The sequence below is a fragment of the Amblyomma mixtum genome, chromosome 3 (genome assembly GCF_055824585.1).
Source record: "Amblyomma mixtum isolate Tamu chromosome 3, ASM5582458v1, whole genome shotgun sequence".
In the NCBI taxonomy this organism is placed as follows: domain Eukaryota; kingdom Metazoa; phylum Arthropoda; class Arachnida; order Ixodida; family Ixodidae; genus Amblyomma; species Amblyomma mixtum.
The window spans coordinates 163,133,063-163,159,490 of NC_143014.1; the positions used below are offsets into that span (position 1 = coordinate 163,133,063).

General features: G+C 43.9%; 1 protein-coding gene across 6 annotated transcripts in view; it reads right to left on the reverse strand.

Annotated features, from left to right (window-relative positions):
- Positions 1-905: 905 nt before the first annotated feature.
- Positions 906-26,428, reverse strand: part of LOC149352580 (protein FAM13A) — a 118,944-nt gene continuing 93,421 nt past the window's right edge. For 3 of the 6 annotated variants that reach the window (XM_089581761.1, XM_089581760.1, XM_089581757.1), the window contains 21 exons: positions 25,922-26,105; positions 22,970-23,179; positions 21,444-21,627; positions 20,641-20,815; positions 20,092-20,213; positions 19,076-19,128; positions 17,641-17,843; positions 15,634-15,813; positions 13,833-14,058; positions 13,039-13,129; positions 12,878-12,934; positions 12,262-12,324; positions 10,372-10,433; positions 10,217-10,275; positions 9,972-10,053; positions 7,456-7,652; positions 6,362-6,694; positions 5,022-5,185; positions 3,881-3,982; positions 3,701-3,755; positions 906-3,050 (listed from right to left, as the gene is read on the reverse strand). In XM_089581761.1, the coding sequence (XP_089437887.1) occupies positions 2,982-3,050; positions 3,701-3,755; positions 3,881-3,982; positions 5,022-5,185; positions 6,362-6,694; positions 7,456-7,652; positions 9,972-10,053; positions 10,217-10,275; positions 10,372-10,433; positions 12,262-12,324; positions 12,878-12,934; positions 13,039-13,129; positions 13,833-14,058; positions 15,634-15,813; positions 17,641-17,843; positions 19,076-19,128; positions 20,092-20,213; positions 20,641-20,815; positions 21,444-21,627; positions 22,970-23,179; positions 25,922-26,105 (2,871 nt within the window). In that variant the 3' untranslated portion in view covers positions 906-2,981. The remainder of the gene's footprint in view (positions 3,051-3,700; positions 3,756-3,880; positions 3,983-5,021; positions 5,186-6,361; positions 6,695-7,455; positions 7,653-9,971; positions 10,054-10,216; positions 10,276-10,371; positions 10,434-12,261; positions 12,325-12,877; positions 12,935-13,038; positions 13,130-13,832; positions 14,059-15,633; positions 15,814-17,640; positions 17,844-19,075; positions 19,129-20,091; positions 20,214-20,640; positions 20,816-21,443; positions 21,628-22,969; positions 23,180-25,921; positions 26,106-26,428) is intronic. The other 3 variants (XM_089581764.1, XM_089581762.1, XM_089581763.1) reach the window with 3 other exon arrangements.

Genomic DNA, 26,428 nt, shown 5'->3' on the forward strand with positions numbered 1-26,428 from the left:
TACACATGCAGTGTTCACAACTGCAGCATACTAAATGTATGCACAGAGCATTTGCAGTCATGCACATGCACACTGTACAATGACTACTATCCAACTTGTGCCACATATGGTACACACTGCTGAGCAATGTCAATATAATGTCAGCACTGAAATATACGTTCCATAAAAAACACAAAGCACAATATATTGGAGCGAGGCAATTTGCAGCAGGCAGTCCATACAAAAGTGCCAGTATCGGAAATTAGTCTTATCATACAAGTCTGGCCACATCCTCTACTTTTCTTCTTTCTTGTGAAACAAGTATCAAAGAGTAGAAATTTATCTCCGAGTAGCATGATGTTGCATCCTTTACAAACAAGAGATAGTAGTTAAAAGGAAAACTAGTATGAAAAACTTATGATGGGACCAGTAGCTAGCAGCCTCTAAATGTTACCGTGATGCATACGCTAAATTTATTTCGATAGCAGGGCAGTCGAGTAAGCTAAGCGATGCAATCTAAATGATGCATCACAGCATATGGCCACATAAACAGTTGAAAACTACCAGCTGTCCCGACGAAACTCTGCAAGCTAAAGTAATCCAATCACTTTATCGTGCACTTCAGCAAAAATAATTAATCCTCAAATGAAAAACAACCACTGCAAATTTCTCATAGATGTACGAGAGGTAATAAAACCTGTATTCCTACCAACAGAGAGAGCATAAAAATGGCATTACATAAAATATGTTTACAACACCATGATCATTCCACAAACATCATGGTTAATACTTGGTGTAACATCCATGAAAAACACGCTACAAGATTGGACTTCAGTCATCCAGTCATAACAGGTAGGATACTGCCATCAAAAAGGCATTGAAACCAGCACCTGTTTCAGGAAGTGTAATCAGACAATCGCAAAAACTCTCTAGAAACTCTTTAATCCGCACAGCATCACATTCACTGCCATAAATAACGTGTCCAATCATCCATCCAACAACATTTTCACGCATAATACTGTCATCCATGAACATTTCAGGCTTAGTCTATGCACGGACACGTGGACAAATAGTATTTATATATGTATATGTATGTAGTATGTATGTATGTATGCGTATATATGTTTATATATATTTGATATTTATACAACGCTTTGCATACTCAAAATATCATCTGACAGTTCGCTCTCTTGACAGTGTACCACTTCACTCCTACATAAAGAGGAAACAAAAAAAAAGAAACGCGGCTATATGCCTACAGGTAAAACGAACATAAAAAGGCACAAGAACATAGCATCACACTGGGTCCATAGAAGTGAATAACTCAAGTGAGAAAGTTTCACTAGACTAGCCACACACACAACATGGTAGCATCTACCATGCCACGCACATAGCATGTGGAGACTAAAAATGCCGTGGCTTTTTAAATCATGCCTCTAGAGAATAGGTGTAACCCATATGGACAAATACACACACATATGTCAGGTACGATATATACCAGTCTACAAGCAGACAAAGACACACATGCACATGATGAAACGAAAAAAAAAAGGGGCCACCATTCTCGCCACTTGGCAAACAAACAACACTTTGTCCCGTTCCATCCGATCAAGGCACTCGATCGTCCAAAACGCAAGCAGTGCTGCCCCCGTAGCAAACAAGTTGCCAACAAAGTCTGGCACTTGCTACCACCAAAACTTCCAACTACTAGGACAGGCACATCTTGAAAGATGTAACACAGAAACAAGACGTGACAAAGGTGGCCAAGGCTCCCTTCCCTCCCTGACTGTCTTACAATCCCAGTCTGAACAAAAGCTACCACGGGTCATCACACCACTGCCATGCATTCCAGGCAGCCTGGAAGGCAAAGCACTCAAGGAGACAACAAGTACAAACAATAAAAAATGCCAAGAGCTTATTTCTTCTCTAGCATAACAATAACTGTAAAAGAAAGCAGTCACCGGCTCAAAACACAACGTAAAAACTCACTGGAATTGACACAGTGTTCATGTTTCTATTAAAAAATGACCTACTGCCTAAAAGAAAAAAAGACTGTTCAAAACACACAGCTCTCAGTGTAGCCTCATTCAAATGTAAACAGAACCCCTAACTCGGGAAGCTGCACAAGTTCCCATAGCTGCACTCAGCCAGATTTTTGATACTCTCCCCCTCACAAGCAGCGTTGAGATGTCAATAGCAGCAGTTATTTCAGGCCCTGGCAAACACATATGCATAAACTTATGTGCATAATGCACATGCACAACCTCAATGAACAAAAAAAAAAGTGACTTGCTGTTCATGTGGATATGCCATACAAACCAAAGGAACAGAGTGCCAACTCCAAAAGATGCAGCAGGCGACTGCATCTATTGCATATCACGTTTTGAGGCTTGCAGCTCTGTCGGACATAAAAAGTTACAAAGGATGACAAGAACAGCATTAACAGATGGGCTCAGTATCCTCTACCCCAATGTGTCACTCACAAGGCCACATGTATGTGTGGCATCACACATTACAAAAGCTCCAGAGCACTGTGGAAGCTCGAATGGAGGCACAAAACTAAAACACTGCTCAAAATCAGTCAAAATAAAAATAAACAGCAAAAAATGAAATGACAGCAATACCACACAGAGCAAAATTGATGTTATGACAGCTCAATGGTTAGACAATGTGTGCAATGTATTTATGGAGTCCCTGTTCCAAGCAAAGTTCTGCTGCATGCAACAAAAACCTAAAGAATACAGAGCAAAAAAAAAAAAAGAATGCTCACGCACGCGCACACACACACACACAGCTCTTCAACAACAGGAGCCATTGATAAAAATGCTCCAACACAAAATGGATGCTGCCAAGGAACTGTACAGCACGAAAATGTTCGTGCTGCACAGCACGAACTTGTGGCCCTAAGGAGTAGGACAGCAACCCTCCAGAGCCAAAAAGAAAAAGGAGGAACCAAACAACGTTGACAAAGAACCGGGTAGCACAGACGACGCCTGCCAGCTTCAAATTTCCCGCCGATGCTCATGTTTGGACACCAGCACTTCTAACAGTCGCATCCGAGCTTTGACATGCTGCAAGGAAACCAAAATTGTTATGAAGCGGCTAGCTGGCACAGCTCATAGTGCAGCATAAAATAATAGAAAATTTTGCAAAGCACTGACAAGGGAGAAACCACAAAAATAAAACAGTCCTTTCCTTATCCATAGTTTAGCCTTTTGAATGCAGCAATTATTGGCTCCCCCTACAGCAGATAGGCTGTACAGTGACTGTAAAGCACAGGTACTCATTAGATACATCTAGAAACAGTAGCTGGCAAGAAAATGTTTATTTAGACTATGAAAGACAGGAGCACAGACCTTTGGGCTAGTTGGTTCATAGCAGACACGTACAAGCACAAAAAAACACGGACAGAGAAGAGACTTGGACAACAAAGCGCTTGTGTTGTCCAAGTCTCTTCTCTGTCCGTGTTTTTTTGTGCTTGTGCGTGTCTGCTATGAAAGACAGACTGCAAATTAATAATCTGCGCACAAGTAAACAAACAGCTAAGCTCATATTACCACAGCTTTACTGAAACTGCAGTACCTGTACGGTACTTGCTGAAGAAGTGCCGGGTCTTGAATTACATGTATTAATCCTGGCGCGTTACCAGCTGACCCCACAAGATGCAATGGCAAGCACATCTAGGCATGCCTTAGAAGGGGGATGAAGACAATGTACATACCTTGTATTCACAGTACACAGAGTCCATTGGGGCCTTGTCTTCCTTTTGCACTTTCCTGCAAAAAAGAATAATAAAGGCAGGTTTTAAATATCAAATATGCATTTATATCCACATAAAAAGCTTTCCATCACATATTTAACACAATATACTAATAAAATTACTACATCGAGAGTTCCATACCTCCCAGTCTGCTTCTGGAAGTCCTCTTCAAATTCTCTCAGCATCTTCCTCAGGCGGCGCTTCTCAAGCTTCGACTGTTGCTGTTGCTGAAGCAGCTCCGCACTACAAAACAAAGACAAGAGAGATCTAGATTCAGAGTTACCACCCCAGCCAACCAGCAGACACTCGAATCTGGACCCATGGGCCCCAATACCAGCCCTTGTTGGCATTTATAGCCGACACCGGCCTGCACTTGTACATATAACTCTCTTAAGCCGAAGGACATATTTGCGCAATAAAAAAAAATAATTGTATGTGTTTATAAAAAACACTTAAGAACAGTTCAATATAGCCAATAATTCGTAATATCTGTGTTCTTTATATCAAGGTTTGACTGTATAAGCTATTGTATGCACTCAGCTGTGGCTAGTGTACAATGAAAAGTGTTTTGCTTGTCATCAAAATGCAAGTTTTGACGGTGTTGGGGCTGCGGTGCATTTTATCGCAGGTACTATGAGATCCTTGCTTTAGAATGCACCGCCATTTTCTTCCGCTCACTGTCTCTGTTGAGCTGTATGCTTCCCACGTGCTTCGTTGCTGCATCTTTGCGTATTTGGAATGAAAGAACTCATCACAGATGAGTTGAGTAACTGCAATTAAGAGTTTCGATATCCGAGAACGCTACAGCTCACAACCACGCACGCACGATGTGCGAACCCATGGAGATTACCAGCTCCACCGTTGAAAAGGCTTCCTTCTAGCTTTCATTCCACTTTATTCAATCAAGTTTTCAATCTCATTTTTGAAGTCTGGATTCACAAAGTTCCCCTATACACATTTTATGGTGACTTGGCTATTGGCGGCAATGTCGGAACGAGTGCAAATGAAGTTCCAAAATTCGAGCAATCACTTGTGATGCATCCAAAATTTCAGGCATTCTTATACATTGGCTCTATGGGGCATGTCGCGGAACAGCAAAAAAAGTGTGAATAACCAAGCATGTCCGAAAAATCAGGGTCCGAATTTTCTGTCATCGACTAGTCATTCACACACGGAAGCAGAGCAAATGGTTTAACAATTTTTCTAGCTCCACTCCAAAGGTAAGCAAGGTTGTGTAGTCCAATGGGCACTGCACCCAAGCCCAAGGGTGATTGGTACTCACAGAGGAAGCTCATGCAGGTTGGAGTCACTGCACTTCTCCAGCACTGTGGACACCTGCTCAACCACTTCCTGCTTGCTTGTGACCGGCTCTTCTAGCTCAGTGATTTCCTCACTCTGTGCCACCGCAGAGACGGCAGTCACAATTTCCACGACTTCTTCGAGCTCCTGCAGATTGTACAGATACAGAGGCATGACTCAGTTGATCTGGCAAAGCACAACAGTGTACACTGCAAACTGGGAGGCACATTCCATTTTTACACTCAGTGCCGCTTGCTCAAGCAATAACCACACAGACATACAGTGGAGCCTTAATTCAAATCTGTTGGACTGCAGGAAAACGTTCAACGAGGTTTTTGAATTGTGCAAAAAAGGAAGCGAAAAAAAAAAAAGAGCAACTGCTGCTACAGTGGAGCTCAAGCAGACAAACCATAGCTCCCATCATCACAGGCCACCATAATTTTCGTTACACGAGCTTTAACTACCACAGGACAGGCTCACAAATCTCAATTACTGGCAGAGCTCATCAGCCACTGCAGAGCCAGCTTTAAGGTTTCCTGCCGTCCGTGTGACAGGGCATAGAGTATCAAAGTCTTGTAACGGATGAGCCATGTTAAGTGTGTTTTAAAACAACTTTGCTACCCATCTTCCTAGTTAGGCACAATGAAACTATGCACGTCACTCAAAAGCTTTCAAAAGAAAAGAAAAAACTGTGAATGCATGAGCATCTGCACTGCAGTTCTCTGCAGAGGAGAGGAGAGCTAGAGCTTAGCGAAGCACCTGAAACTGGCAAATCTGTAAAGAGGACAAGTGAAAGCCAACAGACCTGAAACTGAAATGTTACCAGCAGTTACCAATTTGCAGACTAAACATAATTCTGAGATAGTGGAAGCACAGAACCAGCATGGTATTTTCCTGGGTCAAGTGTCACGGAGGCCGTGACCAAATTCAACAAATTACTTGGTGAGCGGCGCACTGGTTCCCCAAATCTTCAGGTGAAATTTTCATGGCAAATTTCGGGCCCACCAGAAATCTTTGAATTAGCTGGGGTTTAAAATACATTGCTTGTACTCTTGCATTTTATTTAATGTTACTCAATCAAGACTGCAATCTATAGGCACAGCGCAAGGAATGAAAGCTCAAAAGTGCGAAGCCGCATGTAAAACCTTTACTCTCCTCAATGAAAGCACATCAGAGCTGCATTTCGTGTAACGCTGCAAAAGAGCGGACAATCAATATGAAAAAGTGCCATGCAAAGAAACTGCATGATCGTATGCAGGTTGTTGTTAGTCCAATGTTTCTAGGGGAACTTCCCAAGAGTGGATGCCAACGAGTAATCACTACCTTATACATCTGCTGTAGCAGGGCAACCCCTTTCCAAGGAGCATGCAATCGCTGAGACAGCCATGACTGGTAGCGCACCTGGGGCGGGGACCGGGGCTGTGGGGAGGTGAAGTTCATGGCAACGTGCTCCAGGATGGGCTGCAGCTCAGAGTCCTTGCCCTTGGCCAGGGGGTTCCTGCCCACCAGGCGCTTGACACTTCGATACCGGTCGTACAGGGGCCGCATGAGGTTGCGATCAGCCCGGCGCGATGGCCGGCCATGCACGCTCTCAAACCGCAGCAGCGCCTTCTGTAGTGCCAGCTTCTCCTCTAGTACTTGCTCACGTGTCATGTCCTGCAGGATATGGAATGGAGACCTCAAGAGAAGCCCCACCACTCAATGTGCAAGCAGACAAGATCCTAATGAGCAGGAATTCAAAGAAGCACCATTCCTTAACACACTGCAAGGAGAAAATGTGGCATTTCTGGACTGAAAGCGAGACATGCATATAGCTTTCGATGACAGCACGGGAGCCTTGTGGTGAAAGTATCCAGTTGCAAGCACAAAGACCACTCCTTTTAACCACTGTATTTGGTGCTTTTATCACACTTTCAGGACCCTGGGCAACTACCACTAAACTGTAAGAGTGCCGACAGTACTCTAAATTAGCGGGCAACATCAATGACTCTCCGATGTGGCACACCCTCTATCACCTCTTTACCCCAGGGCTAGCAACTATACTTGGAAGTGGTATACTACCATACAACGTCCCGGTAACCCTGTCCACAAATGTCTCATACTCCAAGCTTCTGGCATGAAGGCTCGACAGAAGCTCTCTCATAAGGCCACTTTCCAACTTCCACCATTTAACAGAAACAACCCTCACCGCACTGAAGCCGCTCAAAACTCGTTTATGAGGACCTACAGAGAGCCAGAACCATTGCACAGTCACAACCACCAGTTGCCAGGTGTGTCTGTACCAAGCTCCTGTGTCCATAAAATCTTATCGTGCCATTTATAATTCGATGTAATCGACCATGATGCATTCCTTGTCAGCTTTAATCGAAGCTGCTGATGCGAAGGAAAGGAACCACAGAATAAAATGTGGAACTTACATCCACACTGTCCGGACGCTGAGCAGCCCTGCGCTTTTCAGCCAGGCACATGAGGGTGTCATTCAGTGCTTTCTCCATGATATGGGTCGGCTTGGCTACACCATCGTCCACATCAGCCAGCCCTCTGAGTGATTCCCGACTCCACGATGAAAAGCTCAGGTAGGCAGGCTCCGGAAGGCTATTCTCCTCCTTCAAGTCTATATTTCAATGAAAAAAAAAAGAAAGAATTTTTTTAGTTTAATTTTCACCATACCTCAAAGGCACAAATGAGAATGAGGCTCTACACTAAGGCTACTCAGGCAGCTAAGAATAAAAGAAACAACACTCAGTGACTACAAAATAATGTCTGCACATTAAAAACACTACCTCATAAATTCCCTCTAGAAAACTGGCTAGGATGCTCGGAAGTACTTAGAGTAACACATGGAAGAGAACAAAGCAAACATACTATCGCATTCACCATGACTTAGAATGCGTGAGCCGTAGTTGGAGTGCGCTCTGGGCAAGTTGGTGACCTCAACATACAATGCACACTAAAAATACAAAAATGATGGGGTTTGTCACTTCAAAGTTGCACAACATCCCAAATGCTTCCTGCTGCTCCTATCTTTCCATAAATCCAGGGGGACTGTCTGCCTAAGGGATGATACTGACATGCCAATGAGCATGCCCTCATGTCAGCCACACTACTTGACTTGTCATGGTAGGCCACTGCCTATTATTCTATTTCTCACTGCTTAGAAATTAGTCTTGAAAAGAAAAAAGGAGATATTACTCAACATAGGAATGTGTGACCTGCAAGCGCAGGCATGATGAAAAAGGCTGCTCACAGCCTAGAATTCGGGAGATAATGCACATCTTTGGAATGGTTAAAATATCTTTTTTCCGTTGCTCAACAATGCGAGAAAGCAGATGAGATTTCACTGTCATTGGGAATCAATGATTTCAAAGCTTCAGGCGGATGGCTCCACCGTTTCAAAACACGGCATGGCCTGTCATATAAGACTGTTTCCGGCGAAGAGAAATTTGCCAACCAAGATCAGGTCTCCAACTGGCTTTCAACTCTGCCGGCGGTGATTTCGCAGTACCAGCCAAGGGACGTGTTCAACGCAGATAAAGCTGGATTGTTCATCAACCTTCAGCCCAAGAAAAGTCTCAGCATGAAAGGTGAGACGTGTCAAGGAGGAAAAAAAAAGCAAAGAAAGAGTCACCGTATTATTGTGCTGCAACGCTGATGGGACTGAGAAGCTTAAGCCTACTGTCATTGGCAAGTTCTGGAAGCCACGCTGCTTCTCGCGTAACTCCCGCCTTCCTGTCCTTTACAAAGCCAATAGGAAGGCATGGATGACCAGAGCCTTTTTCACAGAGTTCCTCACCCTTCTGGATGCCTGGATGCATGCCGAGAACCATTAAATACTTCTATTTCTCGACAATTGTGCCGCGCACCCTGTCGATACTTCATGGCTACAAAACGTGAAAGTAACCTTCCTGCCGCCCAACTGCACCAGTCACTTGCAGCCGCTAGATGCAGGAATCATAAACGTAAAATTGCACTTCAGGAGGCGCTTTTTGGCCAAGACTGACCAGAAAGGTGCTAGCTTGAAGGTGAACCTTCTTGATGCCATCCATTTTCTGGCGATGTCATGGGATCGCATCAAACCCGAAACCATCGCCAACTGCTTCAAGAAGTGCGGCTTTTTTTGTGCGTCTGGCGATACGGTGGAAAATGAAGAAAGATGACAGCGCAGAGATTAACATCCCAGACTGGGGTGACCTCAACGTCGATGTGTCTCCGGAAGAGTTTGTATCGGAGGACGACCAACTGGCGACATGCGAATTACGCACTGTCCAAGACATCATAGCAGATGTTACCGCTGAAGAGGAGAGCAACGATGATGACAACCAAGACGCCGGAGATTGCAGCAGCAATCGTCGGCCATTAACTACTGATGGTGCACTCGAAGCTTTGGACGCACTTTGTGGCTTTGTCGCGTAGGCGAAGCTCAGTGATGAAGCTGCTACTCGTTTCTAAGAGTTCCAAAAAGCTTGCTGCAGGACGTCGCAAAACAAAAAGTGCAGCGCAAAGTGACAGATTAATTTAAAGTGCTTTAATAAAAGCAAGCTCTGTGCCAAGTATGTATTATTCGCGATCTTTTGGAGCCCGTTTTGGATAATAAGATTTTCGGATAATACGTTTTTATTTTCAGTGCCCGGGAGAATCGTATCAACGAGATTCCACTGTATAATCAAATCTGAGCCCTTTGCTCGTTTTCATTATAAACTTTGTTGTTCAGCAGTCCACCAATTCATCCATCTTATTCTTGCAAATAGGTTTAACATCTAGCACATCACACCTACAGTCAAAGCACTGATGCTTGCTTTGATTGATACATTACATTAGTTGTTAGTGCTTTAAACTTCACCTCATACCCCAGTAATATTCTTTTTGCTATCATCCTTCCATAGCCACTTCTTCCTCTATGTGCAAACAGTAGACAAGAGCCCAAATTGCTTACTTTTTAAATCCTTTCGCAGCTTGTTCAGTTCAAGCAGGGTCCTCTTCATTTCAGCATGGTTCATCTTCTCGGCATGGGAAGGCTGGGGGAACAATTGCACAAGTTGAAACCAAGTCTACAGCTCAAATTAAAAGGCAAACAGGTCAATCGCCAGCCTAATGCAACAGATATCTGCACCAAAAATATTACCTGCTTGTGAAGCAAGCAGATAATTTTAGGCAAAGTGTGGATGCAAACAAACATACCCTATATCCATGCTCTTTTTCGAAATTCTCTTCAAATTGCTTCACTTTTTTCTTCAGACCTAAAGGGTAATTAAAAAAAACCATGTCACATAAGCAAGTTCCAATGCAGAGAAATCTGAACGTTGATGTTACATGCTTTTCATAGCAATACTCACAATGAACTCTTTTGGAAAGCTGCTTTACTGTTGTCTGGCTTGCTTCTTCGTCTTTAAAGCTCCTGTAATGCCAAACAGATGCATTTTAGTGGTGCACTTGTCACACAGCACTTAAAAAAATGCAGAAGCTTTTGATTTCCACCTTAAGTGCAAATATTACTGAGCATAAGAGCACCTCTGCAACATGGAAAGTTAGTTTGAATATCACTACTGCTGCAGCAATGCACAATGTTTCCTTTACCCCCTCACTGGAACAAAGCTTGCAATGTTTGTAGACACACTCGTAGACAGGGCTCTTCTGTCAGGTTGGACAGTGGCAAATAATTTTTATTCAGCATCAACTTCCCACCCTCCATTCTTACTATGCACAACGATTATAAATAAGCTTCGAAATGCTGCAGACATTAAATTCTGGGAGTTATTTTTTAACATTAGGAGAACTGTCAGAAGCTACACTAACGTTTTAAAAATGAAACACAATCTTGAATTGCATAAGAATTATCTGCAGGGTGCCAGGTTAGGGTGCAAGGGTGCACCCTACAGGGTGCAAATAGAGTTGGGGGGGGGGGGGGGGGGGGCAGTCGGAATCACTCACTCCTTCGCACATTTCCACCCTTCTTGATGCAGCACAAAGGACAGTGTGGTACAGAGCAGTGGCAAGGGATACACACTAAACTGCGGTTGTGCAGATTTGCTCACTGGTCCGCAGCATGGTTTGTGGAGTGAACTACGGGCCATACTAACTACCGTATTCACTCACGTAATTTGCGTACTTTTTTTTTTTCTTTAAATCAAGGCTTAAAATGGGGGTGCACAAATTACGTGAAGATTTTGCCAACTCGCCCAAAAAGATCTACAAAGGTCGCAATGCGCAATATAAACTGTATATTGCCACCTATATGTTGACCCCCTGCCACCAGCTCGCAGCCTCTTCCCCCTCCTCCGTAAGATGGCATGACAGCGCATGCACAGCTCAAAGCAATAAACACGCAACAATCTCAAAGCCAGCCATCGATGCAAATGGAGATAATAGGCGCTAAAAAAGCATCCTTGCATGCAGCCTAGCTGACTAGCGGCTAACCAAACAGCAAGCAGTTTGGTAGTTTCGGATTCTGGTGCATGTGCAACTGTTAGTCTGGTAAAGTGACCGCCAGCACGAGTCAGCCAGGTAAACTGCGTGCAGTCTGTCCCCTTGCCCCTCACACCTTTCACAGCTGCACACAGTAATGTGGCCACGCCTATCTTCCCACGCCTGCCTTGTACTCACCCATGTGCACGCTGGTGATCTATCACAGCAAAGAGCATAAAATATGCGAGTAAAAGTTTTCTTTTTTTTTTAACATGGGAAATAAATTAGGGGTGCGCAAATTAAGCGAATAAATATGGTACTATGCTCTCATCTGCCTCCCCACACACACACACACACACACTTCTTTTTGTTTTCACAGACCAGATTTTAAAATATCCGAATTTTGCCATAAAAAGCTGCATAGATAAGCAGCGACAGAAATGGACAGTGCTTTTCAGATTTCACTGTGCGAAATGAAAACTTTCACCTTAACCAGTATTTCGACATATATGCAAGTACGAGCTAATGAGAGCTTAGTGCAGTATTCATCAATGAGAGATGCAAATAAAACGCGAAAATAGCATGATCAGCTATCCAAACTTGGTCCGGCACGTTTTTACCACGGATACTGCTGCAGAGTTATACTGAGCTTTGTGCACAAAAACAACAGCAGAGCTAGCATCTCCAGTGGTGGGGCTCATGTCCAATAGCTGTCCATATCACCAACATGCATGCACAACAGTAATGCTGAGGAAAGGTAACCAGCTTCCTCTAAAGCGGAGGCCATGCTGCTCAACAAATGCATTCATAGGTCTACTTACGATTTGAGGAATTCATCTTGCTCAACAGGAGGAGATGGTGGCAGGTTTGGATCCAAGTGAAGGCTACAAAGTGAGAAAAAAAAGCACACATTTCAGCACCTCACTTTCCGTCTAAACACAATGAACTAAACCTACAAATAAAGCTGAATGGTGCCTAGCTGACATATTTTATTTTCGGCGTTGCTGTTTCATAAGCTGCCAGCTCACCACCTCTTGGAAGGCTTATTATATAAAGGCAATATCTATAAGTAACTTAATATACTCCAACTAGCATGCTTACTTGTGCAGAACACCAATACTGAAATTTCATAGCGCCACAGTGGAAAGCACTGAAGCCAAGAAAATGCATAGTGCAACCACGAAGTTTAACAGACGACTGTTAAATATTTCACAATAATATTTCACAATTTACACTACATTTATGTAGTGTGCGGAGAATATCTACATGGATTACAATCAGCCAGTAAGGTATAAATATTCAAAACAGACTAGCAAGGCAACTCATGAAACTATGTTCAGACGAAAAGCAAGAGTGGACGGTTTGTAGCACAGCAACAAACAATATATACATAAGTATCAATCAGCTACCGCAATTAACCAGAGTTGTTTCACTCACCTTCTATGAGACAGGTAGCTCCTGTAAGCACTGGGCGACAGGGGTGCCTCGTAAGAACTGGAAAGCACAGAAACATCACTCAGCGCCAGGTCCAACATCCAGCAAGAACAACTCATTAAAGAAAGTGAAAAAAAAAAGCAACAAAAATGATGAGAACTTACTTTGCTTTCTGGAGATACGGCATCACTGGCTCTTCATCAGCGAGGGCCTGAACCATGGGCCAGCTAAACCGATGTTCCGAGAGAACAGGTTCTGCAACAGCACCACGAGCTTATGGTCAAACAAAACACAGGCGCAAAGAAAGACAGAGAGATAAAGAGTGAAAGCATAGGTAAAGCAAGGTTGGGAGCAAAACCAAGTACATGAAAAGGAACTTTGTATCAAACAGCTTCACACAAAGGTACGGTCAGCAGCAGTGGCTTTTCAACAAATATTCTAAGATGGCAAACCAAATTCTGGTAGTGCATTTTTGGTGGCAAGTCATGTGCTCATGAGTTGAAAGCAAGCTATCAAAAACAAGCAAACCGAAACCTGCGCATAATATGCATGCTCCAAAACCCAACAAGTAAACCCAAGGAACCACTGCACCAGCTTCCTACTCAAGAGAATGCGCAGGCTGAGTGTACTGCAGGGAAGTACCCCAGGCGTTTTGAGACCACTTGATAAGTGACCACAGCTGTAACCAAGCTGTACAGTGCCACTCCTGTTAAAATCTTCACACTCTAAAGATGCCTTGCGACAATGAGAAAGACTATCACACAATTTTTACCAGCAGGAGCCCAAAAGGAGTTTCACTGAATGGCTTAGTAATTGTTTTAGTTGCAAGCAATGTACTACTGAAACATTTAAAATTACCATATCCCACAGCTCATGGAATGTTCTCTACTCATCATACAAGGCTGCTGCACCATCAGGTGAATACATCATGGACAGAAGCTACTCCTTGGGGACTGACCTTCCTCACGAAAGCTGTTCAGGTCCAGCGGAGGGATGCTGTCTTTGCTGAGAGTGCTGGGTGTGTTGGGCACCGAGCCATCTGCTTCCTCTGGGCTACCACCAGCCTCACGACCATCACAAGGTGGACCACAGGGCTCTTCGACATCCACCATGGGCCGGTCTGAGGAAGCCTCATCGGCTGCTACAGGCAGCGCAGCCTGGTACTGGACATCCTGCAAGTGCAGCTGCGCCCACAAACACAGCCCATTACTTGACAGTTATTGCAGCACAGCAGCAACAAAAGATGCAGCAGACAGCACACCATAGGCCTTTCAGTCAATTCCTGAAAAATTCTGTCCAGTTTAGGTACAACTGTGGCAGCCAATATAACATACAGTAAAACATCGATGATTCGAACTCGGTTAATTCAAAATTCTAAATAATTCGAAGAATTTCTGCGGTCCCATCCAAATTTCGCCGCAGACCGGTGAACCGATGGCCCCTCTGAGCTGCGAGGTGACACCGTACAGCACTGCCAATGATCAATATGTGAAGCGCCCTAGCCCCAGTACTCACAGGAAAAAAAAAAACAGTCTATGGTATGCCTTGCAGACCTCTGAAGCGCATGCCTGCAGAGATGACGTACTTCTCTGCAACTCAGCCGTGGATACCGCTTTCTAAGGGACATGCGCTTTGTCAAGGCACGGTCGGACTGAATGCAGCGGTGCGTACGCTCGTTGCTCCTCTCCCATTCAACTGTGGTCAAGGCAGCGTTTAAAGGAAGCGCTGGCATCGCAGCACCTCCCACCACTAGTAGCGTCAGTGCGCATCCAGCAACGCGACCATGCTGCTGACCGCGCGCAACGCCGGCCTGCGCACTTTCTTTGAGTGGTGTGCCATGGTTGGGTATAAGTTACAAACACCTCTGATTACTTTAAATACTGTTGCGTAATGATGCTCCATGTATAAAAAAAGATCATTAACTCGCATGCAAATTGGTTCCACTAAAGACAACTGGAATTATAGCCAGTTTACCCGGCTTGTTAGAGCTGGCGGCCGCTTCCTCAGATGAGCCGTAGATAGCGCAAGAGCAAACTGTCGATTTATTTATGACAATATCCAAAACTAAGGGACTCTGGCATTTTGTGTTCCCATCGTTAAGCTTTTACTACTCAGAACTGTGCGTGCTCCACAATGCCATCCTGCGGGAATCTACAAAAGAAAACAAGTGCGGCGGCAGGACGAAGCAGGAGTTCGGGAGTCAACTTCTTTTAGCCAGCATGAGCTACGAGACGGAGGGTCGACACTGATACAGCAATATACGGTAATCACAAAGTTCGTCCAATAAAGGTCACGTGTTCCCACAACAAGATTTTTTTCCTCGGTCCCAGTAGTGTGTTCGAAAACCCGATTATTTCTAATATTTTCTTTCAGTCCCAATGACTTTGAATTAACTAGGTTTTACTGTAGTTCTTGTAGGAATGAGTGAGCAGAACTTGGGCATCTGACAGTTCAACATTTTGACATGCCAGCTGCTAAAGAAGGTAGTTATTTAACTATGCTGGTTTCAAATTTGTAAAAAGAATGTGAATATTTTATGGCTGTAAAGAATGAATAAAAGGGTAAAAAAATTTTAACATGGGAAGCATTACAGATCCTTCACTTTAAAACTCTGACACAAAATTTAATCCAGTGCTTATGACCAAGAATCTTAAATAAAGCAGGACAGCTCCCAAGACAATTGCAAGAATTGTACACAATAGCATAATGGCAAATCACTTGAAGTGGTGGAAAAACACACGAAATGCTCTCTCACGAACCGGGTTGGGTCGTTCCACATTCCGGCAGGCCTCACGCCACTCATGCGAGTTGTCTGCGCGGGGGCTGGAGGGAGTCTCAATTTCGCGCCTCTTGGGTTGTGGTGGGTGTGGACTCAAGTCGCGATTTGCATCGTCCCCAGAAGTCCCTGCCCTGCTGCTGCCACCTCCTGATGCCATCTGCTGCCAAAAACAGGGTACACTTGTTACAAACCTCACACAGACATTCTACATGACATAACAATTTCTAGGCACATAGACTACACACATCACCTACTGCACAAGCTGAAGGTCACACTTACAGGATACAGTCTTTTAAATCATGCAAGACAACTTCTCAGAAAAAACTGACTACCTATCCAAGTAAACTACATTTTTCATAGGTTCTATTCTCTGAAGGAAAGCAATAAAACTTCGGGGGCCTTCTTACCCACATTCTTAAAGAAGAAAATGTGAAGAGCATTTAGGCTGCCTGCTATGGTGTCTACAATGAGTGTCTAATATACCTCTTGTAATTTGCCTGCCAAAACTCTGGTTTGAATCAGTTACATTGTCCTTATATGGTATGAGTCATCGCCCTCTAGAATGTTGGAGTACCTTCCACTGGATTATCATATGGAATTACACTAACCAGACCCACTAATCCACTGTAATATACCCACTAATCACCCTTAATCCATTTTCTGGGGTGGGCCTACTTCGTAAATTTTGGAGGTACCTTAGAATATTCGGGGGGTGAGCTAACTTCCAAATCTTGGGGGTCCTCAGATTTTCAAATCTGGCGGTGCCCTATGATCGGCCCACTGGTGGCCACTCATTCACATTCATAGATTGCGGGGAGTCTTCGTACCACTGCTGACGCAGTGCTGCAGCAGTTAAGCGATGCGCCACTACCCCGACAGGTGGCTCTTTCGAACACAGCCACCGGTGGGGCCTGAGAGGCCCAGGTTGCCCTTCCCGAGCTTTTATACTAAGTGCCACGGTGAGCAGGTGGCAACTGCACTGAATATGGCAATGGTGGGCAGTTTGCTCACAATCTGGTGGACAGGTTGTGATGACATCGCAAGGTCACGTGACCTCTCTCAATCAATCAGGGCATTTCATGACAGAGAAGCCGTAACTTTTTGCGAGACGACAGCCTAAATGCTACTGCATTAAAAAAAGGTTAACAAAAAGCAGATGTTGCTTTCCTGTGCAGCATCAGTGCATGTGCACATGCCTACAACTCATGCATCAACAAAAATTAGATGCAATAAGCAGGTCCCAGCCGAGCCAGGCTTTCCATTAAATAGTCACAATAAAAGACTACTGCCTTAGCACTGGTGTTTAAAGACAATAGAGAAATGCTGCAGCTCTTATTACTGCTACCAAGAGTAGCCCTCACTACACCCAAGACTTGCTTATACTAGGCTGTATGGAAGGTCAACCAGCTTACACTGGTTGCACTGAACATACACACATGCAGCAAAAAGTAAACAAAAAGAACAATGCCACTAATGAGCATGTTTCTTGCCAACGTAATCCTGCATGTATATATAGCAAGGGTGACCATAGAGGCAAAAGCCAACTAGCTCATCAAAGCACAATTTTCAGAACGGTAGTGTTCCCTTCTCCCTCTCACACTATCCCACTAACAAATTCAAGCTGACCCAGCATGCATTATGATAAACCAACTAGCTCAGCAATATACACAGCTCTGTGCACCAACCCATTTTTCATACAACCACTTAAGTCTTGTGGAATGAAAATCCAAAAAAAGAAAAAGAAAACTGAGTCTCAATGCTTTCCCGGCACCTAGTGCAAGTTTTAATACGTAAGTGCTATGCTACCACAGACATCATAAGCGCATGTGAACATTATGTGGCATATTGGTGCACACAAATGGGAACCAGGAAAAATGCACAACAAGAGCACTTCGTGTGTCCCACTTGTTTCAACTTCAGTTTATGTGTTAATTACCAATTACCCAACTAGTCCAACTTCATGCGCAAGACCACGCTCAGTGCTCACCGAGGAGTATCCTTGCGCTGCTTCTAGTGTGGCCACTTCCTCGTGGCTGCTGCACCGACGAGACGCCAACTCAGGCTCCACGCGAAGGCCAGCAGCTGGCCTCTCCTCTGAGCTCGAGCGTGGGGCTGGAGTGTCTTCACCAGAGATCCTGCGCTCCTTGCGCTTACAGCTGCGACTTGGCAAAGCGGTTCCGTTCGAGTTGCCTGCACACACAGCAACACAGAATTTTGACTTGACAGTGCACCTCAGCTGCCCAACAAAAGCAACAGTGACTGTAAAGCGCTCTCAAGAAAAGCTGACAGTGAAATGACAGATGAATTACAAGAATACACCCATGCATCACAGAGTTCTCAAACTAACCCTAATTATCAAGGTGATCAGCTTAATCATAAATTAACTGCTGCTGCATTTTACCCAAAATGTGGTGGCTTTCTTGTTATTACATTATATTCCAAGCCTATAAACAATGAATTTCAACTCAAAATACAAGGCATCCGCTTCAGCTTGTAACAGGAGTATTAATTAGCATTTGGGAATCTACGGTAATTTCAGTACATATTACATGGTGAGCGTAGCATAAACAGGACAAAATTACAGCACCCTTGAAGCACTTTCAGTTGGACCTACAAATTTCCTTTTAGATTAACCCAAAAGAAATTATACCCTACCACATGCATTTTTGAGAGCCCTGTATAATAGGCAATACTGCACTAGCCTACTAGCCTAACATTTTGCTAAACAGTCTACAGCCCCTTTTGCTTTTTTTCTCCTCCCATGTTTCCATGCAAGCCCCCAGCAGTGGCCTACACACCAGGCAGACTTTATTGAGACCACCCTTCTTTGATAGATGGGCAGTTTTCAAGTAAATGATACCTCTCCCTTTCACTCTTGTGCACTTATCTTTCTGCTACTCTCAGCACAGCTTGTTTGCTAACAACACTGCAACTACCAGTCAGGAACACTCGAGTTTTTCACCCGAGAAGTGCTTTGGACATTGGCCAAGCCACATTTATGGCATGGAGGAGATATAACTGCCTGGTCATTCTGTGGGCCCATATTTTGGCCAAGAAACTTAGTGCCATATCCAGTGTGGCTACAACTTCCCTTGTTCACTGCTTGTAGCACTCAAACGAGAGTCGCCCAGGGCCCCTAAAATATCAGTTGTATGCAAAGTGACATACTTGCAAAGAACTCTCAATAGCTAACGAAGCCACACACCCTGTCACGATGCCTAATTGCTTTCCCAGCTATACGATATGTCGCTCAGCCATTAACCACTAATGAAGCCTTCAAGAAATGCAGACCATTTACTTACTTTAATCCTCACTATTTTCACTGGCTAAACAACTGATTACCAATGTCCCAATGCTTTGAAGAGACAATACCTACAAGTTCTGCCTAATAATGCCACGTAATTGCTCAATCAGCAACTCACCTTCCTTGGCCACCCTATACATGATGGCTTGGTTGCAGCGATCATCAATCAAACTGCAAAAAAAAAGAAATGGCAGAAATGAGGAAAGTGCAAATCAGCCAGAGTAAAAGCATGGCAAAGAGTGCGATACTTAAAATTCAACATTGCAGTGCCGATAAAGAGAGGAATGCATTGGAAACACTTTCATTTTGGTAATAGTGGTGGCAATGTTGAGGAGAACTGATCATGTTTGAAACTGCTCTGCCTGTGTCTCATGGTCTGAACAAAATAATCCTACCACTGCCCCCAAAGGCCAGTATCCTCCAAGAATTTGTAAAGTAATCCTGCAGCCATGCACCGCTCAGTTCATGGACCTTCAGGGAACAACATGTGAATGATGCCATCAGTGGCACATGTCACTTCCTCAGAATATGCAGAAATGTCTAATGCTCATTGTGAGAGCATATAGTACATTGCCCACAACAGCACAGCTCAAACCAAGAGATGATGCTGCACGACAGTTCTTATGCAGCAATGAAGGCATAGCCATGCAGGCATGTATAGGTGGAGTCTGTGCACAGCTTATGTAAGAGAATGGCCTTCTCTCATCATACATCACGTGCCACAGGAGTGTTTGCTTTTGAACAGAGGCAGCTGAAGCAAAAGGAAGTGGTGTGCCTCAAGCTGCTCCGTGAAATTCACACCTTTTCGAACTGTCCCCGATTTCAGGCACAACCAAGCTTTTGCACAAAGCAATCTGCTGCTGTGATGCCAGCGACTCCCCTGTGAGCAGGGAGCCACTGGAATCTTGAGTCTTCTTGTGCAGTTTAATGAAGCTTCAGCTTGCCCACGAGAGCCCCATATTGGGCATGGTTTAGTGCTAACTTGGAGTCAGAATTACAATTATAAAGTTCATTGTTTGTGGCAGTTGCATGCAACATGGTGGAAGCTGTATCCATGCCTCAAATAACTCGTGTGACACCTGTTGCTGCTATGGTTGCAGCAACATACTAGTCTGCTGTAGTATACAAACTCACCTGTCAATCATGAGCGTTGGCACCTCATTAAGCGTATCCTGCTTCAGCGCCAGCATGGCTTCATCCAATGGAGGGATGACAAGAGTCAGAGGCTGCATGGACGCAGCACTTATGCCTGCGATCTAGAATATGAATGAAAAAATAGTGTTCTTGTTTCAATTTAACCTTCTTTGAAGCACTTCTATGGGAAACCAAAATGAACTACTTGGAGATGGCTTCATTTTTTTTTTTTTTACACTACAAACAAGTGCAGAGCACATGCACACACCCACACGTTAGCTTCTATGCCTCCAAGTTACTACTGCATAAAAGCATTCAGTATATAGCTCACTGAGACAGCCCTAGTTAAAGTTGATGCTGCAACACACATATTAAGGGTGTTCATGAGTATTTCCGTGCCAAGGACATGTAGCAAGAACGAGTTTTAAATTAAACAGAAGTGCCACCCGATTTTAAATGATCAAAATGCCTGGAAAGCAAGTGATGCAGAATTCTGAGTCGCCAGCTTCAAAAGAGGTTGTAAAACTGTGGTGATCGAAGTCAACTTACCATCCTTCCGCTGCATTTGTTGCTGGTGCTGCCATTCTGAATGCTCATGGCAGCATCAGTTGTGCACGAGAGCTCTGCATCGCCTTCAAAGATGGAGTTGTAGTGGTCAATGAAGTATGTCACCACCTGGTTAGTGACCGCCTGTTCTTTCAAGCCCTGCAGGTCTTCACTGAACCTGGAAAGCAGCAAGAAAAAAATGCAGATTACACGACCATTTCACTCACAGGTGAAGCAATCAAGCTGCTTCAGGGCCTGCTTGGTCAAAACAAGGCAGTCTGGATTACCCACAAACCCTGAGTGGTGTATTGTAAACGATTACTTAGCCATTAGTCAGTGCCCAACATGGCATTCTTTTCAGTTCATTAAAAAAGAAAAGTTCTGCAATAACCAAAGCTTCAAATGGCACAGGCGGCATTCCATGAAATCAAACACCGAAATGTTTCAATACAAACAGTCACATTACATTAATGTTCCACCACAGAAATTAATTCAGATGAAAAAATATTGCAACAGCCTCCAGCACAACAGCAGAAAAGAAGCTTATGCTTCCAACCTTGCATACTTCTTTGATAAGAAAGAATAACAGGAATGTGAAACAGGTGGAAAGTGAAAAGAGGTAATCTGAGTAACCATTTTTTGGATGCCTGCCCCTCTCAGATGGGTACCTTTCCAGTGAATACTGCTGCTCAGAGTTGGCAAACCAACCTTTCTGCACAGATTGTGCCCCAAGGTAAAAAGAAATAAAAAGAAGTCTAAGCCCACAATGGGTCAAGAATGTGCTCAAATCTGAAAAAATGACCCACCTGAAGATGTTAGGTCCAAAGACGATGCCCAGGGCACTGGGGGTCATGCGTGTGTGCTCCTCCAGCTGAGCCACCCGGCTCAGGAAGTGACAGAGGTACTTGAGCACAGCAAAGTTGCTAGGTGGGAGCTGCTCCACCAGGCACTTGAGGCGTCGCGTGCACTCTTCTCTGTCATGTACAGTGGCTGCACAAGCAAAAAAATCCAATTGTGAACACAGGCACCAGCTTCATGAGTGGTCAGCTAAAATTTATGGCTGGTAAATTACCAACTGTAGGCACGGCTCGAATGAGATAAGTGCCGAAATAACAACGAACCCCCTCCCCTTTTTTTTTCTTTTCATTCGTACTTCGAAAGCTGGATTCTGCAAGTTCAATAAAAAGGCATACTAGCTGACGAATGATTTTTTGCAGCAGGTCTTTATCGACCTACAATTAGAGATGTAAAATTTCAAGAAATTTTGAATGGAATGAAAAAAACCATTTTTTTTTCAGGTTTTTTTCATGAAAAATTGGAAATTTTGCAAAATGTATGAAAAACAGATTTATTTGCAACAGCCCAACGATCAATAATAATGCTCCGAAGTTCAGTCGAATATGCAGTTATAGATGTCATATTGTGAAACGAACTTCTTGTTCTATTTTACCGAGAAAGGGAACATGAAAACTGATCTATAAGTCACTTCATATCGGACTCAGAGTCACTGTCGCTGGATACGGCACTACGCGCAGCAGCATGGCTTGAAGTTGTGTCCACAGCTAGGTTCGACTGCACATACATAAGCTTTCGAACGCGTTCCCCTGAAAGCCTGTTGCGAATCCTTGTTCGCACGTTTCCGAAACGTGACCAGTTTCCTTCGTAGCTGGCGGTTTATTGTGGTATCTGCAGCAGTCGGCAAGCCAGAGGAGTTAGCGACTGGTTGGTGCAAAGGCCTTGTCACCAGGTAGATGGGGCCACGTGCATCGCTGAGTCCCAGATGCCTGCCCTGGATCAAATTCCTGCAAATTTCCTCTACTCTGCTACGTTAAAAATCATGAATCTAGGTTTGTATTTGGCTAAAACCGCTTACGCGCACAGCAGCCTATGTTATTTATGCCGTGTGTGTCGCGCGGTAGAATTTACAGCCATGTTGTTCTACTTGAGCCGTGAGGTCATGTATTAGTGTGTTTTTAATTCAAGCCTGGATCTTATATGTGACCTGGCCTTCAACCCGCGTACTCGCAGCACGAACGCAGCACTACCTGGCACCGGCGATGACGACTGCTCTCCAATCGTTCCACGATGCACACTGTAATGCTTTTCAAAGCAAAATGAAAAAATTTAACTAAAAGCAAGCAATTATAAAACCTTGAAATTGCATTGTGAAATTTTCGATGTTTTTTTCCATTTTTCCTCGTCTGAAAAAAACGAAAAAAAACGGTTTTTTTCCAAAATTGCAGTGTTTTTTTCAGGCCTTCACATCTCTACCTACAATCACACCATTGCCAATTGCGTCAAGCACTGTCCGAAAAATTCCACGGGAGCTTACCCTGGATGGCATTCAGGAATGACTGGTGCATCTCTGTGGGCACCAGAGGCTCAGGCAGCTCACGAAACAGCAGCTTAAGCAGTGCAGCAGCTGCTGCTACATCCCCTTCAGCCTCCAGGGGTGCATCACCAGACTGGTCAAAGCTCCAGCGCAGCTTCTCAACCAAGCGCGCATTTCCGCTCACCCTGAAGAGGCCCTCCTGGCCCATGCCTGCAACCAAGCCTCAACCTCAGCTCACACAATAAATGGCCACTTGTGCAGTCACTACACATGTTCCTGCTCTTGCCAAGACCCTTCTCCCCTGAAACACTCAAATGAGAGTGCAATTAAGCACAACTAACTGAGTGCAACTGTGAGGCTCCCAACCAAAAGCAAGGCGACACTGAAGCAGTGGGATTAAGGCTGCAATGAGGTAGGAGCCTCAATCCTATTGCCAACACGCAAATTAACACACAAACAATATTTCTTCCCTTACTGAAGCCACAAGAAAGATGAGTCACCATTCTAGGCCAAAAAAAATTTGCAACTTCCTCACATCCCAGGAGGACATGTTAGAGAACAGCTCCTATACTCCACCTCATAAATTCTTTGTAGCACTATGGCGGAGGAGATGTCTAGCTTCTAATCAGGACCGCACGTTAAATGTGTTCCTCCGCGCCTCGTTGTATGCTTATCGTCTGCTCATGGAGTATGCAGATATTTATTTATTTACAACATACTGCTAGCCTCATTTGAGGTTATGGCAGGTTTGGGACATAGTATAGCACAAAAAGAACAAGTATAAAATAGTGAAAATAGAAAAAAAAATCTCAAGAACCCACCTCCTAATCAAAACATCGAATAGTGGTTTGAAAGTAGTGAGCGAACAAAAAAAAAATGAAAACAGACACAATTGCACAAATCCGAGTTGAGGCAATTTATGAACAAATAAATTGGTTAGAAAAAAAAGAGTATAAAAAGACGCTGTCTATGTACAGAACACTCAAGGACCACTAAGCGGTTGTAAAATAGTGTATGCACGCTTATATACTCTAAATGCAAGCATTATGCAGGAGGTTACGCTGTTTGTCACATATATAACCGGAGATGTAATAATAACTTCCGATTATTCCTTCTGGTTATTAGAATGGAAACCATTTTTGTCAACAAAGCTACTCTCCTCTTTAGTTCTTAGAGTGGCAGTCATCACTCGAAATAAAGAAAATGAAGCAAATTTATCGCTCATGGATCTTGCTGCAGGTGAGATGAGACAAAATGAAAGCTCACTGACCAGTGAGCATACTAAAAAAACCTAGTAACAAAGATGAATTCACTCCAAAGCGAGATCCTGCTTCGAAGTAAGCTGCCATGTTGGAAAAGCTGTTTTGGCGTACTCAAGTTACACACACTAAACTCTATAAATAGCGTACGTAGCACGAGCCTTTGTTATGGCCCAATTTGAAATAACGTTTGGTGCATGCACACTTTAAAGCAGGTTATCACATATACCCATTTTATATTGGCACTACATTTCGCAGCATCAGCAAATCGCCTCTGAACTCATCGCAGCCTTGGTAGTGCTGCAAGTAACTACTGAGACAGAGTACAAGTGCCGCCTTTCAAAAGAAGACAAATTACTCATAAGACAAACACCTTTGTCATCATAGTATGGCCTTTACGTCCTTGCTGACACACCTAGTTTCAGCAGTCTTTAGAAATGCAAGAAATCAGCAAAGCATACACACAACTGAGATATATATGACAATCGATATTTGTAACTTTCTTGCCCTGCATCATAAAGCTAACCATGTATATTGCTGCCACATTTACTGCAATATGCTCATAAGATATTCTCTACTACTGTTAGTTACAATTCTTGGTTGTAACTGTTCATCAACAAGTTCAAATAATTCATCTATTAAGAAAAAAGACAAAATAAAATAAGCACCAATCTAATGGAAGACACGCCAATAATGTGCAGTAAACTTTTGAGCTCAGACTGACGATACATAACTGCTATACTTATTAATCCACAAACACGCTCAATGACCTCTTCAGTGTCTACGATGCAACTGCATTCCTAAATGCACGTGCCAGGACACACCAAAGAAGGCCTAGCTGTCCCCATTTCAGCCACTAAATGCCACAGCACAACAAATATACGAGATCTACAAGGCTCTCAATTATTCACTGTGTATGTGGCACTCAGTGCACCACGTGTGTAAACAAAGCTCAATAAATTAACAAAAAGTGCTAAACTGGAGGGGACATTTAAGCTCTGCCTTAAAGGTATGATGCGACAGCATTAATGAGTTAATGCCACATATATGCAGAATTGGTCATACTCCACTTTATATGCATAGATCGCTGGGAGTCCTCATACCACTCATGGAACAGTGGTGCAGCGGTTAAGTAATGCCCCACTACCCTGCAAGGTGGCTGTTTCAAACACAATCATCCACAGGGCTCATGATACCTATGTTACTCTTCCCAAGCAACCTCTGGGGATTTCTCAGTGGATTTTTCGCTCACGTCGATGATGCCAGATTTTCTGCTGAACGGGGCCCGTAACCGATAGCATTAAAATGAGAGTGTGCGGCCTTCAGTACATTTTTGCACCATTGTGAAGTGTACCCTGGCGAAAATCTTTTCCAGCTCAACTGGTTTATTGAACAATTTCCAGTGGGTTCCAGTTGGAACCATCTGGGTTCCAGTTGGTTCCAACTGGAACCAGCTGGGAATTGTTCCATAAACCAGTTAGGCTGGGAAAGATTTTCAGCAGGGTACATACAAAAGTGCTCAAAAACATGCAAGTGGCCCATGTATCGTCGCACCTTTCATTAAAAACATTGCCAAGTAAAATGTTATTAATAGCACACCACCACACAGTGCTGAATACACCGAAGACCACATTCTCCTAATGCAAACGAGCAAGATTCACAATGAAAAGAAGGCAACAAAACTGCTCCACACCTGTGCTTTCAATGTACTGGCACAGGCGAACAACCACAAACGGCACCGAGCCCTGCTGCACAAGGGAGTCTAGAGGTGCACCAAAGATGCGCAATGCCAAAGTGCCAGATTTTCGACGGGCAAGCGGCGAGCCTAGCAGCTTGCGCACCCGTTCCATGCGGCTCTCCCCGCACACCTCCAGGTTCTGCAATGAGCAATCAGGCATTCATGAGGGAAACTGAGGGAAACTCCACATTTCTCAAATCTTATAGAGCCCTGTTTTGACAACAGAATAAAAAGCATCACACTTGGAAGCCAAATGCACAAAGTTCAAAGAAAAACAAAAAGACGACGACAACAATTAGGCAACAGTTACAGTATTTACTCACAAAGTACCAGACACAGTGAAGAAAATAAAAATTTAAGGGGGGGGTGCATCCATTAGCAAAAGCCTATATTAACAACAAAATATACTGGAGTGTTTATCCGCCAGCGTGCCCAGTAAACATGGCATTTGCTTTGCGAATG